The 15,723-nt window shown below is 42.1% G+C and overlaps 1 protein-coding gene across 1 annotated transcript in view; it reads right to left on the bottom strand.

Moving 5' to 3' along the window:
- shroom4 (shroom family member 4) overlaps positions 1–15,723 on the bottom strand; it is a 100,275-nt gene that overhangs the window by 13,274 nt on the left and 71,278 nt on the right. The window contains exons 4-5 of the mRNA XM_084923658.1: positions 5,983–8,875; positions 1,012–1,073 (exon numbers count right to left, since the gene is read on the bottom strand). Of these exons, the coding sequence (XP_084779784.1) occupies positions 1,012–1,073; positions 5,983–8,875 (2,955 nt within the window). The remainder of the gene's footprint in view (positions 1–1,011; positions 1,074–5,982; positions 8,876–15,723) is intronic.

The following is a 15,723-nucleotide window of genomic DNA, read 5'->3' as shown; positions in this document are numbered from 1 at the left end:
CAAGGTGTACTTAATAAAGTGTCTAGTGAACGTATATGTATGATTTGACACCAAGATCATGAAAATGGTCAATCTTGTTGACTACACCCTAAGTAATGATGTTTTCCTTTATCAAAGAAGCAAAAATAAAATGAAGTGCTTGCCAGTTATCGAATGCGTGAGCATTGTGCTTGCTTTTATGCATGCTGGCAGGATTTTCTTACAGTTGCACGTCACAAAACACATGCATCTTTGATCCTCTATTTAAAACTGAAATACGGGAGTTGCTGCTGAGAGAAAACGTGCTTCAAACCTTCTAACTGAACAGAAAAGGTGGTTTAGAGCAGGTTGGGTTGAAAATTTTGTTTTGAATTGGCTCCAAATGCCACGTTTTTCACAAATTCTTCTGATGACATTGTGCTCTATTTGTAAAGTGTGTATACTGTTAAAGTTTTGAAAATGCTTTTGGAAACAGTTTATTTGCCCCCCAAAATTGAGTCTTCCTGTTAAAATAAACTGCTAAATAAAAACAATCAAAGTTCGAGTAACAAAAGACAAGATGGACATTTCCAGAGGGAGTATTCCTGAAAAAAAGCACATCAGGAACAAAAACACAGAGACAGTGAGAGTGGTTCAATTACAGTAAATGTTTCCTTTGTGCATACCATGCTCACTGAACTGTTTCTGTCTCTGGTCAAATCCGAGCAGAGGCCCTTTAACGAGCACTATGCGTCCTAAATGCCCCTCCCGCTAACATACATCCAACCACATATCATTATGGTCACATTTGGAGCACGCGTGATTACTCCACACACTTAGAGCTCATTACAGGCAAATCACAGCCGGGCATGACTGAGTGGGATTTCCGCCCGCCAGTGCACAATGGCCCGACCGCACCTAAACGCCTCCGGAGAACCACACAGGGGATGGAGCGAGTGAAAAGAAAGGCTGTGAGCAAATACGTGAAGATAACCAGGTCAGAAAGAAGAAGGAAAAAAAAAAAAGGTGCGGGAGAAGAAGGAAGCGGCTCACCTCTCGGTCAGGCTGTACTTCCTGTTGAGCTTGCTTGTTTCCTGCTGCCTGGCAGGATAAGTCTGTGGAGAGATTTAATGCCGGTTAATAACACCAAAGGAATGAAGGAAGGCTTCAATTTGGAGCTGAGTGATGTTCAGCACACGTCCCAGCTGAAGGGAAATTGGTGTGTTACTCCACCCTGCAGTGGTGACGGGGTTTAGAGAGGTGGAGGTAACTTGTGCTGAGTGTGAAGCATTTATAAGTCTAAAACCAAACTTGATGAACTACAATGAGTCAACTTTTTATTGTTATATAGATTGAAATGCACTTTTGTTTTTAATATATTCTCCATCTCTACCTTATTTAAGTTGTCTTCTAAAAATGCATTTGTCTATCTGACTTTTAATAATTATATTAACATTTGTTGTGTATTTTTGTGTGATTTAATTGTAAATCTCTTCATCTGTACATTTTCCACTCCGAGTTGTTTGTTGTCTTCCTATTTATAACCTTTCTTTCTTCATCATATCACATGTGCTCGAGTGAGGACTGTTTAGTAAGGCTGCTTTTTGTAATGGAAGGGAAGGCAGCGGGACCTTCATAACACTGAAAACACAGGGTTTACCCTGAAGTCAGTTTGCTGTGAATCATGCTTTGCAGTACACTCCTCTGGCTGTCTTCTTTGTGGACAGCGTTTTTGATGGACTGTTCCTGCTCTCTGCTTGGATTGCGTGCCTCGTTGTCGTTCTGTGTTCGAGTTCTGCTCTTTTTTGCTTTTGCTTTGCATTTGGGTCCTTTTCTCCCTGCACGTAACAGTTTCCTGGGATGCAGTTAAAGAGATTGCTAACCTCATCTTCGCTTTATTGCAGGATGTTTCTGTTTGTAGTACATGTAGCTTTTGTAGATTTGTTTGTTCACTTAAGATTTTATTTAGATAGGATGGATCGCTCCTTTCATCTCCTGCACTGTTGTCTATTTTACAGTCAAAGCCACTATTTCATGTCAGTAAAATAAACATATTTTGCTTCCAAGGAGCCGGACTTATTTTTAAATTGGTCTTGAGCAATCACTCTCCAGGCCTTCTTCAGTTGATCCATCTACTGTTCACTGAAGCCTCATCAGAAATGTCTCAGTGGACCTTCTTAAGCAAAACAGGGAGAAACTGAAAACTGAAAATCAGTGGAAACAGGTCTGATGGAGTGATGGATCCATTTTTTTTTTTTACATTTTTGGTTCAAATCACTGACAATATGTATGGAGGAAGTCAGGAGATGGGTCTACGGCCATCTGTAAAACATGGTAGAGGCTCTGTCATGGTTGGGAGCTGCATTTCAGCTGGTGGTGTTGGAGATCTTGTCAAAATTGATGGAATAATGAAGACAGAAAGTCCCATCAGATTTTGATTCACTATGCAATATCATCTGTAAAGTGTCTGACTGGCAACAACTTCATTATTTTTTACCATGATAATGACCCCAAACACACTGTCAGTGTAGTAAAAGCATACCTGGACAGAAAAACCCAGAAGTGACACACTATCTGTCAGGGATTGGCCTCCCCAGAGCCCAAAGCTCAATATACTTGAAGCAGTGTAGGATCATCTAAAGGCAGCCAACATCCAAAGAAGAGCTTTGAGTGTCCTTCAAGAAGCCTGAAGAACTATTCCTGAAAACTACGTAAAGAAGTTAGCTGCCTGAGACAGTTCAGGCTGTGAACTTAGGTGTCAGATGGAATAATATGAAGACATATGAAGGGGTGGCTTAAGACTTTTGCACAATTTTCTAGACGCTTCCAAAATTGTTGTGACTACACAACGGAAACAGTGAGCGAACTCATTGCACTCTCATCACACACACGCACGCACGCACCCACACACACACACACACACACACACACACACACACACACACACACACACACACACACACACACACACACCCACCCACACACACACACACACACACACACACACACACACACACACACACACACACAGAGCTGTGGAGGCATATTTTCTGACTGTCTGTGATGCAAATCAGAACATTCAGATGGTTTTTCTGTTGGCACAGCTGGAAGTGAATTTTACATATTTGGCCGTCACTTGATGTCAGCAGAGCATAAAACCAAAAGATAACAACTAATAATAAGCTCTATTTCACAAACACTTGGATGGCTCTTTGACTAATTATTAAAAGGGACTTAGCACTATTTATGACACGTTTTGGCCATAACTGTTATACAAGAAAAAATTTTTTATACAGGAAGTCTGAAACTGCAGAATAATGCGTTAAGCTGTGAAATAAATGTTGTGGAGTAGACCCCATGCCCTCCCTCTGGACACAGAACAACTGACGGCTGCTGTCATTTAACCAGGTTGTTTACATTCTTTATTCTGTAGCTCTGCCACTGTGGTGGATGTAAAAAAGTTTTTGTCCATCTATCATCGACTCCCACCCAGTCTGCTTTCTGGTGATGCTGTTCGGTTCGTTATCCTTCTTTACGTGGCTACCGTGCAGATCTCTCAAAGCTCACGACTCTACTGCTGCCTCAGCCTCGCCCTGTTCCCACCTCGCAGACATCCCTCAGTGGATGCTATGGCTGGTCTTAGTCCAATTTCCCCATCACCTCGTGTATAAAATCATGCCAAAGCTAAAAACAGACTGATAGAAGAATATTAAGCTGGAAACACGGCTGGATTGACATCTTCATCTAAAAATAATTTCGGAACCAAATCAAGTCTTCCAACTGATCGTAATCCGCTGCCAGCTCAGTGATTAACATGAATTTGTTTCATTTTGAGTATAAATAACAACTGATGGCCTTTGGGGAAGGATATATTGCTTCAAAGAGTACATTGTGTGTTTTTGTAATGACGTGGGAGGTAAAATTAGAAGGAAAAAAAAGAAATCTGATTTTGTAAAACATCAATTGAATTTAAAGGCACAGCCGGCCTCCTTTCACTCAGTGACAGACCACAAATAATAAAAGCGGCCGCAAAGATTTTGGTTTCCGTCCTGTATCCAAAACACACAAACATGACCACACAGACACACACACACACCTTAATGACAGCATAAACCTCACTTCTCAATACAAATGGGTAAATGAGTGAATTTTAAGGCTGACCGTCACACCGACACCTGGATATTAGGGTTTCCCCTTATCACCCATCCAGCACATCTGTTACCACTAAAAAACAATGGACCTTGTCAGCGGCAGATTTAAACACACGGGGTTATCGCTGTGGCATCAAACCGGCAACCTTTGACTTGAGAAGAATGCCGATACGGAGGAGGCCGAGGTTCACGGCTCCCCGGAGGCCTCGGTGTGGCGAACCCTCACAGAAGTGTCCTGAACCAAACATATGCTGAACTCAAAGTACATTTAGTCCAAAACAAATGTCAGTGTGGATTGCTTGGTGTCGAACGATGAGGGCACGAATGTGCACGAGTTCACAGAAGAAGCAAAAGTTCAGACGAGGGTCTGTGTCCCCCTAAGTCGAATCAATTTGTGGTAAAGATGTAACCCTACGCCGCTATTATCGCTGACACAAGTGTCCCGCCGCTGCTCGTTCTCTCTCTCTAAGTTCTGCTGCAACAAATCTGCTGAATGAGAATTTCAGACTGTGACCGCATGCAGGATAAGAGGCTCGGCTTCAAACCCACTGTTCAACCGCGGAGCACTTGGACCGAGCGGCCACTTAGCTCCAATATCCAAGCGAGGCCACTCGATCCCTTTGTGGTGCTGGTTGAAAGGAGCGAGATAGTTTTCGGTCTCCGGTGGTCATCTCAGCTTGGTCCAGCAGAAAAGTTTACTTTTCACTCTCTAAAGAGGTACTAAGTTTCAATGCTGCTGGAACACTGGCTGTGATTCAACTTAGGCAGGCTGCCTCTCAGGATCATCGCCTCAATATGATAACGCAACGTTAACACAGAAATGAGTTTATTGGTATTTATGGCGAACAATGGTTTAGCTTGAGCGCCACTTGTGAATGCATAAAAAGGTGTTTTACACAAAAAAGCAAAAATAAATTGGCATTCAACCCAATGAAAAATCATAAAGTCTGACTGACTGAGATAAGTATTTTTAACCATTATTTTAAAGCGAGGTTTAACTTACTCAAGCATAAAATAACAGTTTTGCTTAGTTTAAACGTTAATGTGTTTTTTAAGGTCTTAAAAAGCCCTACAAACAAAATCAGCGCTGTAGACTAACCTTTTGCCACGGTTAGGTGCACATGTCATGTGACGGGCAGGAATCTCAGCGACCTCGACCTCAAGGTCAAGGTCAGAGGTCAAGTTTTCTGAAAATCATGTGAATGTGGTAATTCCATAAGGAAATTACCCTAGAATCCGGAAAATAATAACATAGATGTAATTATTAAAAATCTCAGACGAGTTTAAATTTCAGTGACCTTGACCTTGAGTTCAGAGGTCAAGTTTATTATTATTATTGTTATATATTTTTTATTTTATTTTCTTTCCAACTGCTCTTAAATGTTTCACCTGTAATTTTCCTATAGGAAAATTAGATGTTTTATACCTTATTATTACTATTATTTTATTACCTTATTATTATATTTTAAACTGTAATCTCACAGAGATCCTTTAACAGAGGCCAAGAATTAAAATATGGAGATAGAAACTTCGCTGGGGTTTCTTCCTGTTAAAAGGGAGTTTTTCCTTGCCGCTGTAGCCAAGTGCTTGCTCATGGAGGTAATTTAATTGGGGTTTCCTTCTAATATTTTGGAGTCTTCACCTTACAACATAAAGCAACCATTAGTAGTAGGGTTACTGCAGGTGAGGCAGAGGCAAAATATGAAGTGAACAAGTCAGTGAGGGTTGTTTTGTTTTTAAAAGGGGACAGTAAACGAATTCTACTTTGCTGATGCTATTGTATAGTCGTATCTGGGGTATTACCATGTTTCCTGCTCACTTAGTTGGGGCAAGGTAAAAAAAATGGAGTAGACCCTTGGAGCATCCCTCTTACCTCTGCAGATGTGTAGCTCTGTGCTGAGAATCCCGGGGGCAGAGCTTGTCGGTTCTCTGGTCGCTGGGAAGGGGTGCTGACTGGATAAAAAGCTGATCGTGGGACGTGACTCTGGGTTTGGCTGTGGGAGAATATCTGAGGTTTGGGCTGGAAGTTGTGGAAGTTCTCCTTGTGTTGTTGGAAGTCTTGAGTGTTTACTGTGAAGCCACAGCTACGATAACACTCCTGATGAGAGGTGAGCTGATAGTCTTCTTCCCTTTCCTTCTCTCTTTCTCTCTCAAGCTCTTTCTCTCTTTGATTTTGGAGTCGCTCTCGTTCTCTGGCTCTCTCAGTTTCTTTTTCCCTTTCCAGCTCGAGCTCCCTTTCCCTTTCCCACTGTCGGACCCGCTCCTCTCGCTCTCTCTCCCGCTCCATCTCCCTCATCCTTGCCCTCTCCATTTCCAGTTCCCTCTCTTGTCTTTCCTTTTCCTGCTGCTTCTCCCTTTCTCTTAGCCTCTCCTCTCGCTCCCTCAACCTCTCCTCCCTTTCTCTCGCTTGTTCCCTCTCCTTTTCTTTCTGCCTCTCCCTGCTGTTACTCACAGACTGCCTCCTGGCCTCCACAGTATTTGAAAGCAGGGAGCTTTCCTGCGGTCCCCCCTGATAGGAATATCTCCTTTGGTTTGGAGGCTCTCCCCCTCTGGTGCTCCGGATAGACCCCAGGGCATTTGAAACAGACACGCCCTTGCTCGTTTGCTCAAAAAACTTCATTCTATCTGCAAAAGGAAGGATATCAGAATCCTCGGTTCGAGAACCTGAAGACGAGCGGCCGTATGTTGATGTAGATGATGAGGTGAAAGCACAAACTCCATGACGAGACCCTGTTACTCCTAAAACACTCTCACTGGAAACTCTGCACTGTCTGTCTTGATCAGGTTCTGGTTGGAGTTTGTGCTCAGGGGTCCAACGCCAACGGCGGGCCTTGCCAGCAGGAGCTGGTTCCTCCACAACTCGGATGCCAACACCAAAACTCGGGGCGCCTGGGTCCAGAATTTGGACAGACCTGGATAAACTATTGTTCTGAGGGTAGGTTAGGGATGGAGACTGAGTCTTTAAGACATCACGGTCTGATTCACTTGAGGTGTTTGATGGTATGACTGGTTCTGAGGTCTGGGAATCTTGGGGAAGAGAAGGAGTGGCAAATGTAGCCTTGGCACCGTCTTCCTGGGCTGGCTGTTCTGCATCTCCCTCCTCATTGACATCTGGATCCTCCTCCTGGACAGTTTCTCTACTACACAGTAACCCTCCTGGACCTCGACTGCGCTGAAGCTGGGCCTTTTTCCTCTGAATCTCATTGCGCAGGTTGGTGGCAAATCTCTCGCTTCGCCGGCGGTTCCTTCGATGATTCCTGGAAGAGTTGGACTTTTTTGCACTTGCCTCACCTTCTACAACTTCTTGTTTTTTTTCTTCACCTTTTCCTCTGTCCACTGCTCTTTGCTCATCCAGTAAGGTATCCATACTTGCAGCAGCACTAAGAGGCTCAAAGTCCCGCTCAAGCATCTGGTCAGAGCTCAGTCTTTCCTGTGCTGACGATCCTGTGCTCTCCCCTGGCACGCTCACAGAGCGACCCCATGGCATGTGATGCTGATCCGGTGTGAGAGAACCGCCATTCACATTCAGCCTCTCTCTTGAATCTTTGTCATCACCATCTCCTTCGAAGAACACAGATCCTGGGGTTGAGCATCGGCTACCTCCCCATTTGTTTGACGTGGCATGAAGGTGGTTTTGAGAAGCTTCTTGGTGTTCACTCATTGGCTGAAGTGATGAAGGGGACCACTGGCTGCTGCAGGGAGACAAAGAGGGCTCAGAAGGGTTTGATAGACTGCATGGTTCCACAGAAGGGCTGTCACTGTTAAACTGCAGCAATTGAAGTTGTGTAGCAAGGAGCTTCTCGGGAGCGCTGTGCCTGTGTAGCACAGTAGAGCAGTGCTTGGTCTGAGTGTGGGAGATACGGGACTGCTCTTGAACCTCGGTGGAGGCTTCTGCAGGCAAGGCGTCAGAATCAGAGGGGAGGTTGGGATTTAAGGAAGTTGTCAGTGGTTCAGAGAGGTTTTCTGAGGTGCTCTCTGAGTTGTAGTCTTTATGAGCACTAGTGTCACATTTTATAAATCTAATATCTTCCGTCTGGATACAGTGCGTATCTAAAGTATCCTTCTCGAAATTCCCACTTTGACCTCCTTCTCCTGGTGCAGGGAAGCCATTATGCATTCCTGATTCAAGATTAAGCGAGAGCTTGTTTTCTTCATAATAAGAAGAAACACCAGAACTTTCAATAGGAGCAGAAGCACAACGTGGGTTGGTGGAATTGGGATGACTCCGGGTTGCCCTAAAACTATCTTTTCTGGTTGGAGGCTGAGGAGGGTTCCTTTTTCTTTCCATTCCTGTTTCTCCATTTCTTAGAATCTCAAAGCCTCCACCCCTCCGTTCCTGCTCATAGCAGCAGGACGAGGGTCTCTCTTTTACCTCGATGGGCCTTGGTCTTGGCCTAGTCAGTGATCTGGACTTTTGTGTGATCAGCGGTGCCTCATCTTTGCCCTCACTAGGTGACTCGCAAAGGGTTGAGGTGTCTCTAACAGGGTAGCCTTGACAAGACAAGAGGTTATCCATTGAGTTGGCTTCACCGGGTCTCAGAGGGACTGTCGCGTAGTCAGATGTGTTTGAGCTGGCGGAGAAGGAGCTGTAGGCAGAGTCTCTCTTATTGTTGAAGAGGGTGGGATCGACTGGTGAATTATGGGAGTCGGAGTATGGCTGCATGGTGGGTGTAGGTGTGTCCAAGCTCTCCATGGAGCCCAGGGAGCTGCTTCGGTCAGTGGAGGAGTAAGGTCTGGACAGCTGACTCCACTGCATGGACAAATCACTGCAGAGAGATGGAGATGCAGAAGGTCAAACGAAATGTTTCAAAAACAGACACTGGGTGGTGCTTTGGGTTATTTTGCAGACTAAATAAGCAAACAAATGCCAAATTGATCTTTGGACAACACATCAAAAACTATCCAGATTTTTTCCAGAAGGTATTTTTTTTTTAAAACAAGAACTTTTCTGTATTCATTCTGAAAAATATCTCTATTCACCAGTTTAAGGTGCTGTCAAGATTATGGCAAAATAACAAGTAAAAATATAACCCTAACCATAAAGCAGTAACACTGCACACAGTCTGATAAAGACAAAAAGAGAAATGCACTCAATGGCCAATTAAAATGCAGCTTCGTTTTAGTTTTAAAAGCAAAATTAACCCTGCGTGTGTAGTCAATATGATCAGTGGTGTATGCAATGGGCCCAGGTGTTGCCATTGCTGCTGATTAGATACATGCCACCTCTTCTGCAGTGCCTGCAGAAATGTACACCAAAACACGTGCGCCAAAATATCGGTGTACGTGTGGATGGGGTCATAGGGTTAGGGGTGGGGTTAAATCTAGGGCTTGGGGTCATTACCACTGAAGACTTCAGAGGTAGTTTTATTGGTATTATTGAGTTTTGGGGAACTGTTCAACTATTCTTTGATTAGCATAGTTAAACAGCATTATGGATTTAGGTTTAAGCTACTTGCCATTATTAATTATCAAACAATTCACATCCAACACGTAATTGGTGACTCATCTAAAGATTAGGTTGGGATTAACATTCACTCCTGTTTTAGGAATTTTTACTAGATTAAAAACTTTACCCTTTGGGTTTTCCAACACACAAAAATGACCTCATTTACTCTAACCCTGGATGGGTTGACCCTACCAGCTTCATTTAAAGTAGTTTAAAGGTTTTTGCTGGGGAGCTGAACTGAATTCAATTCAACTGCAGGGAAAGGCGGAGGAAAGTCAATACAGTATCAAAATCAAAGTAAATTTTAATGTTCTCTAAGCAAATTCATGTGGTTTCCAGAACACTATGATGTTACTTCTTGACTGACAAAACAGTTAATGCCTTTAAAAAGCTACATATACGAAGTCATCTTTAATTTTCATACTGCAAGTTTTGATTACCCCGCCCTTCACATCCCATCCATACAACATTTCCACTGAACAGCTGGTGGATCTGTTTTCTATCAGTGGTGAGCTGAAGATCCACGGCAGCCCCATGCGTTTTAAAGCCCCTCGGAGGAAGCCTCTTTAGGCAGAGAGGGATTTCCTCCTCATCAACTCACGCTGCCTACAGTCAAAATGTCTAAGTCATTCCTTGATTCCTCTCATCCTTTTTCATCTTCCGCTTTCATTCCTTTCTTCCGATTTTTGTCCTACCCTGTCCCAACTTCTTTACATCAAATGCACAATATTTACCCCCCCCCCCCCCACACACACACACATATATATATAGCTTTTAAAAAACATTTTACTTTCTAATAACTATATATATAGCCAAAAAAGAGAAGCGTCTGTACAATATAATCTATCCTAGCACATTTGATTTAGATAAGAAAAAAATACTCCCCAGCTGAATCAAGAGAGAAAAAAAGGCAGATGAGAAACAGATGAGGTATCCCTTCTAGGGCAGACAGACATGCAATAAATGTCATATGTACTGTATATCAAATGTTGCTCAATGGACTCAACTACCCGCCACTCAACCGCAATGTTGGGTTTGAATTTGACCTGTGACCCATGTTACACATCATCCTCTCGAGCTCTTTGGCCCCCCTTGTAGTTTCGACTGTTTATTAGGCCAAAAAATGACCCCGTTTCCCCCAAATGACACAGAGGAAAAAGAACAAAAGAATTCCCAACCATCTCAACTTCATGGAGAAAACCACACGAGACAGAATAACAGGGAGCAAAAGGAGAGCTTAGGCAGCAAGGATAGAAAAATACACTTCGCACATATTGTCTTATCAAGCGGGCTTTGAGGGCACCCAGTGTTCATGTGCTTGGTTCAAATCCAGTGCCACAAAGGCTCCAATAAAAACCTGCAGGCATTTTTATTGTGGTATTTCTTTTTCCTGTAAAGTGGAGAGAGTGGTCACTCACCCTTTTGTTATTTCTTTGGTGTCTTATTCAAACAATGGGGAAAGTTGCCAAGGAGACAGAGGAGAGGTTACAGGAGACAGAAATTTCTGAAGGGCTTTGATCTCAAACCAACATGGGCAAGACAACCAGCAGACTATCTCCAGGCTGCTGCTTGTGGTATTTATGGTTTACAATTCTTTGCTTCAGAAACTTCAGTTGTAAACTATTCAACCTCAACTTACTCTTTTACGCTAAATACAAGCTTTATGCTCATGTATTCCAATGTTTTGATGATTTGTAGTACGCGTATTGGTCATTTTCCTTTCCATGCTCTTACCAGTAGGCTCTATGTACATGGTGTCTCTTACATTAGACAAGCAATGTTTCTGTGTTTGACAGCTACCGTTTTCCAGTATGACTGGATAATGTAAGAATTATATGAGCCAACTCTTAAAACTTCACTGGCTTTTGGAACATGAAGAGGAATTTATGTCCTTTATATAATGATCATGGGGTAATAAAGTCAAGACTTTAAAGTCAATAATAAAATTATTGCAAGTGACCTTTAACTCATTAATATGCTGTATAACAGAAGTTGTTTAGAGCTGCATATCTGGATATGTGGATCCAAACAATGCCTTGAGGGAACTGTGCTACTGTGCCATATAAATAAAATTCAATTGAACTGAATATTTGGTTTGATAGACTTTTACACCAGAAGCCATTTCTGATGCAGGGATCTGTGCCAGCTCCCAGGTTCAAACCAAAGATCTTTCATGTGTTATGTGAAAATGCTATGAAACCACACCAAGCTGAAGCAGCAAACAACAGCTCTGCAAAATAAAGCAAACATGGAAATGCCGACAATTGCAGTTTCTCTAGTGTCCATCCAGACATGTTCAGGCATGTTCATCAGCCTCAAGCGTTCAGTACTATAATGACATAAATGGGAGCCCTGGGAGTGGTGCAATATAAGTACATAAATCTCTCAATAAGATCACGGGTGTAAAACAGTGAGACACAATACTCCGACTGGCAGGGTGGAAAGTACGCTTCATTATCTGCATGAGAAAACAGTCTTTGAGGGAAGTGAGCAATGGATGGGAGAGGAGAGGCTTCTGTATAGGTTTGACCTGGGTGACAGAGAGAGGAAGAGAGGAAATGAGACGGGAGCTGGAGAGGAAATGACAGTCACTCCTGCCCAATCAGATGCAATGTGGAACATGTGAGTGTGAGGTTTGACGAAGATGCACCAGCACAAATACACAAACGCATGATGTGAGAGTTACAAAAGGCATACACACTCCTGTAAATGTGAAAGCTGGACATATTTTATCCCTACTTTACTTATTGCTTACACATGGTTAGAGCAAAAATAAAACACACACACACACACACACACACACACACACACACACATGGACTGTACAAAATGTACTCTCCTTCACACAAACACAGTTTATTGAACGTCTTCCTCTCTTTGTCCACATTTTCTGGGAGTCACACGACATTGTCCAGAGTTATGCCGGGAGCTGCCTCCTCATCCGACTGATGAGATCAGGCGGGAGAACTGTGGGAATAAGAACCCCCCACACACACTAACACACACACGCACACATCATGTGGGACTATTAAAACAGTGGTACGTTAGATCACTGATTGCTATCAAAAGGAGAACAACTGACAAACAAAGACATAAAGGCTATTTTTACTGTGAGTCAATATACAGGCGGAGGGGACTTCCGTGTGCTCTTTGAAGGATTACAGTGTAGCTTGGTGAGATCATACTCTAATACAAAGAGTTTTATTCAACCTGACTAGCCGATTCAATTATCTGTCACTGATGTATTAAAGTAGCAGAAAAAAAAATCTCATAGTTAGACTCAGAGCTGAAGTAATACTCGTTGATTAGGGAAATTTTCAATAAAAAGTAGCACTTTCACTAAATAATTAGTCATTTACACATGCTGCTTGACAGCTGGCCACCATATTGGATGTGCTGCACCCAGCGGTTGATGGGGAAAAAATGTGTAGTCCCCAACTGGATGGCAGTGGTTCCTGGGGGTTTCTGGCTCTCGCTGGGTGAAAATTCAAACTATGATCACAGCAATATGTTAGCAATCAAATAATCACAAGAGGGTCTGCCAACCAGTTGGGTGACACATGTTTTTCCCTAGTGACAGGTGGTTGCCAGGGGGTCACTGACTGGTCTGAAAATCTGTGTGACTGGGACTTGAGCAGTCCCATTGACTGCAATCAACCTCTGGAAACCACTCACAGCCGATCAGGGAACACTAATTTTTCTCTCTTGGTTGCCAGATGGTCATGGATCAGTCTCTAGGCCTGTGTAAGTGGGACCTTAGTCACCTAATCCCACATTGTCAGCATGAGCACCATGATATCTATATGTCAGAAAACATCACACTGACTTGTCACGTGTCTGCAAAACTACAAAGAATACAGTTTATGTACAATGGTCTCCCACCTGATATTTTATATGGGCACATGGGCAAAACACTGTCAGAGGGCCAGAAACTCAACAAAAGGCAGCTTCATGTTAATGAATTTGGAGGGGAATGACTAAAGAGTCTGGACTGCTGTTTAACTTATTATTCCAATTATGTGCACAAACAAATCTTTTCTGTCATGAGTTTGAACATTGCAAGATCCCAAATGATGGATAAAAAGCTGTCTGTGCTGCATGTTTTAACATCGGGTGGTCAATGGGTGGCCAGGTATAGTAAATTATTTCCTAGTCTTTTGTTTTATTTTAGAGTTAAACCAGTTTGAAACATTCAAAAGTCTTTTAATGTACTGATATTCCTTAAAAGAATCACTATTTAAAAAAAATCATTATTATCTATATTCTTTTATAGACGAAGGCATTTATTCTGATTTGAAATATTAAGTTTTAATGATTGCAAAATTGTCATCCTGGAGTCCATATTAAGACATGTTTTATGCTAACCTAAAATGACAGCAAACTGTGATTCTTTTAAAAGAAAAAGGGAATCTGTGGATGTTTTTGGGGCTGGCTGTTGTAAAATGATGTTGTAGATATTGAATTCAGTGAGTTTAAGGTCATTCAGCACCATGTTTCTCAAGTTTTCATTTAGCCAGATAAGTTCAACATCAAATCCATGAAAAGTGGGATTTAATTTAAAAGTAATTTTGAATGGAGTCATACAGGACTTTTATGACTTAGTAAAAAAGTAGTAAAAAAAAGAAACCTGAATACTTCCACAATTTAGAGGTTTAGCAAAGCTGGGCTTAATAACATAATTATCTACTATCTCATGGCTCAATGAACAATTGCTAGAGTCCGAAGATCTGTAATTGGTACAGGTTAATTACACCACATGGCAGGAAGATATGATACTGAAAACACACCAAACTTCAGCTGAGAGGGTGTCTGAGATGAACCCATCAGCAAAACAAGGTTAGCCATTAATACGTTGCTGTGTGATTTGGATTAGTCGCTGTGAAAAAGACCACACTGGAAAAAGTGTGACTCTTTCATGAAGCATTCAAATGTTTGGTGTCCAAAACTCAAGTGTACACCACCACTTTTTAAAAACTCTGCTTTTCATCAACATCTCAACTGGAAAGGTGAATTACTTAAACCAATTTCCACTCCACCCCATTTAAGTGTTATTCTACATCTTTCTTAAAACTTCTTGATTTAAACTGCAACTATTAACTGCAGAAGGCCAAATAACAAAACAAAATCCACCTGAATTTGTTGTTGCATCCTTTTCACTTTTTAAAACCCCGAGGGCTCTGAATGGATTTGCCACCGCAGCAGAAAACATCTTGTCCCCCACGAGCAGACGAACAAAGAGCTGGTCACCAGAGAGATCTGATTGGTTATTGCTTTGGAATGTTTAAATAGAAGCCAAAAATAGACCTGCTTCCTGTGTGGGCCATGTTGACATTAAAACAGTGATGTCACCTGCTTCCTGGCAATTGTTGGCTTTAGGGGCACAGTCAGAGTCACAGGGACCAATTTTTTTTTTTTAAATCACAGGTGGTGACTTGCAAATAATGGGATCATACTGTATGACTAATATAAAGTATGATGTTTTTGGTGGAGCAGCAAAACCTGATTTGCTGTAATTCAGATGAAGATGCTCATCTTATATTCCCCAGCTTGTAATTACTCTTCCCCTCACTGAGGAAGCGACAAATTAAAGCCAGGAGAAAAACGAATCCCAAAAGAACCTTAAAATCAGAGATATCACTGAGCGCACCATATAAACAATAGCTTTACATGGAGATCATCTGAAACACACTGCGTCAAGACTACGTCAAAACATCTTGCATAAACCTTATCGGTAAAAGGTCTATTGTCATTAATAGTCATTAGGGAAACAAAGTGAATATCTCTGACCTCTTCAGTTGCTTAGGCCCATTTTACACCTGCCATTTTTTGTGTGCGTTGCATGTTGTGCCACTGCTACCGCGACCAGGTTGATGACACAAGTGTACGATCCTGTCAGATTTTACTGCCACTTTAAGAATATAACACAATTGAGGACTAAGAGGGTGTTTCTATGTGTTTAAAAAAGTACATTTAAAGGGGACCTATTAAGCTTTTTTGTTTGTCTTCTGTCCTGTTATATATTTTTAATAATGGATGATCATAATAAATAATTAAAAGTTTCAAATGATGAGGTCAGCGTTTGTGCAAGTATTCACCACAAGGAAAACGCTCAGGCTTAACACTCCGTTTCAGTTTCTTTTTTCTATTCTTGGCTCCATATGATGTCAA

Source organism: Perissodus microlepis, chromosome 3, assembly GCF_051167445.1.
Source record: "Perissodus microlepis isolate ML-2025 ecotype Zambia chromosome 3, ASM5116744v1, whole genome shotgun sequence".
Classification (NCBI taxonomy): domain Eukaryota; kingdom Metazoa; phylum Chordata; class Actinopteri; order Cichliformes; family Cichlidae; genus Perissodus; species Perissodus microlepis.
This window is presented reverse-complemented; position numbering and strand designations above follow the sequence as displayed.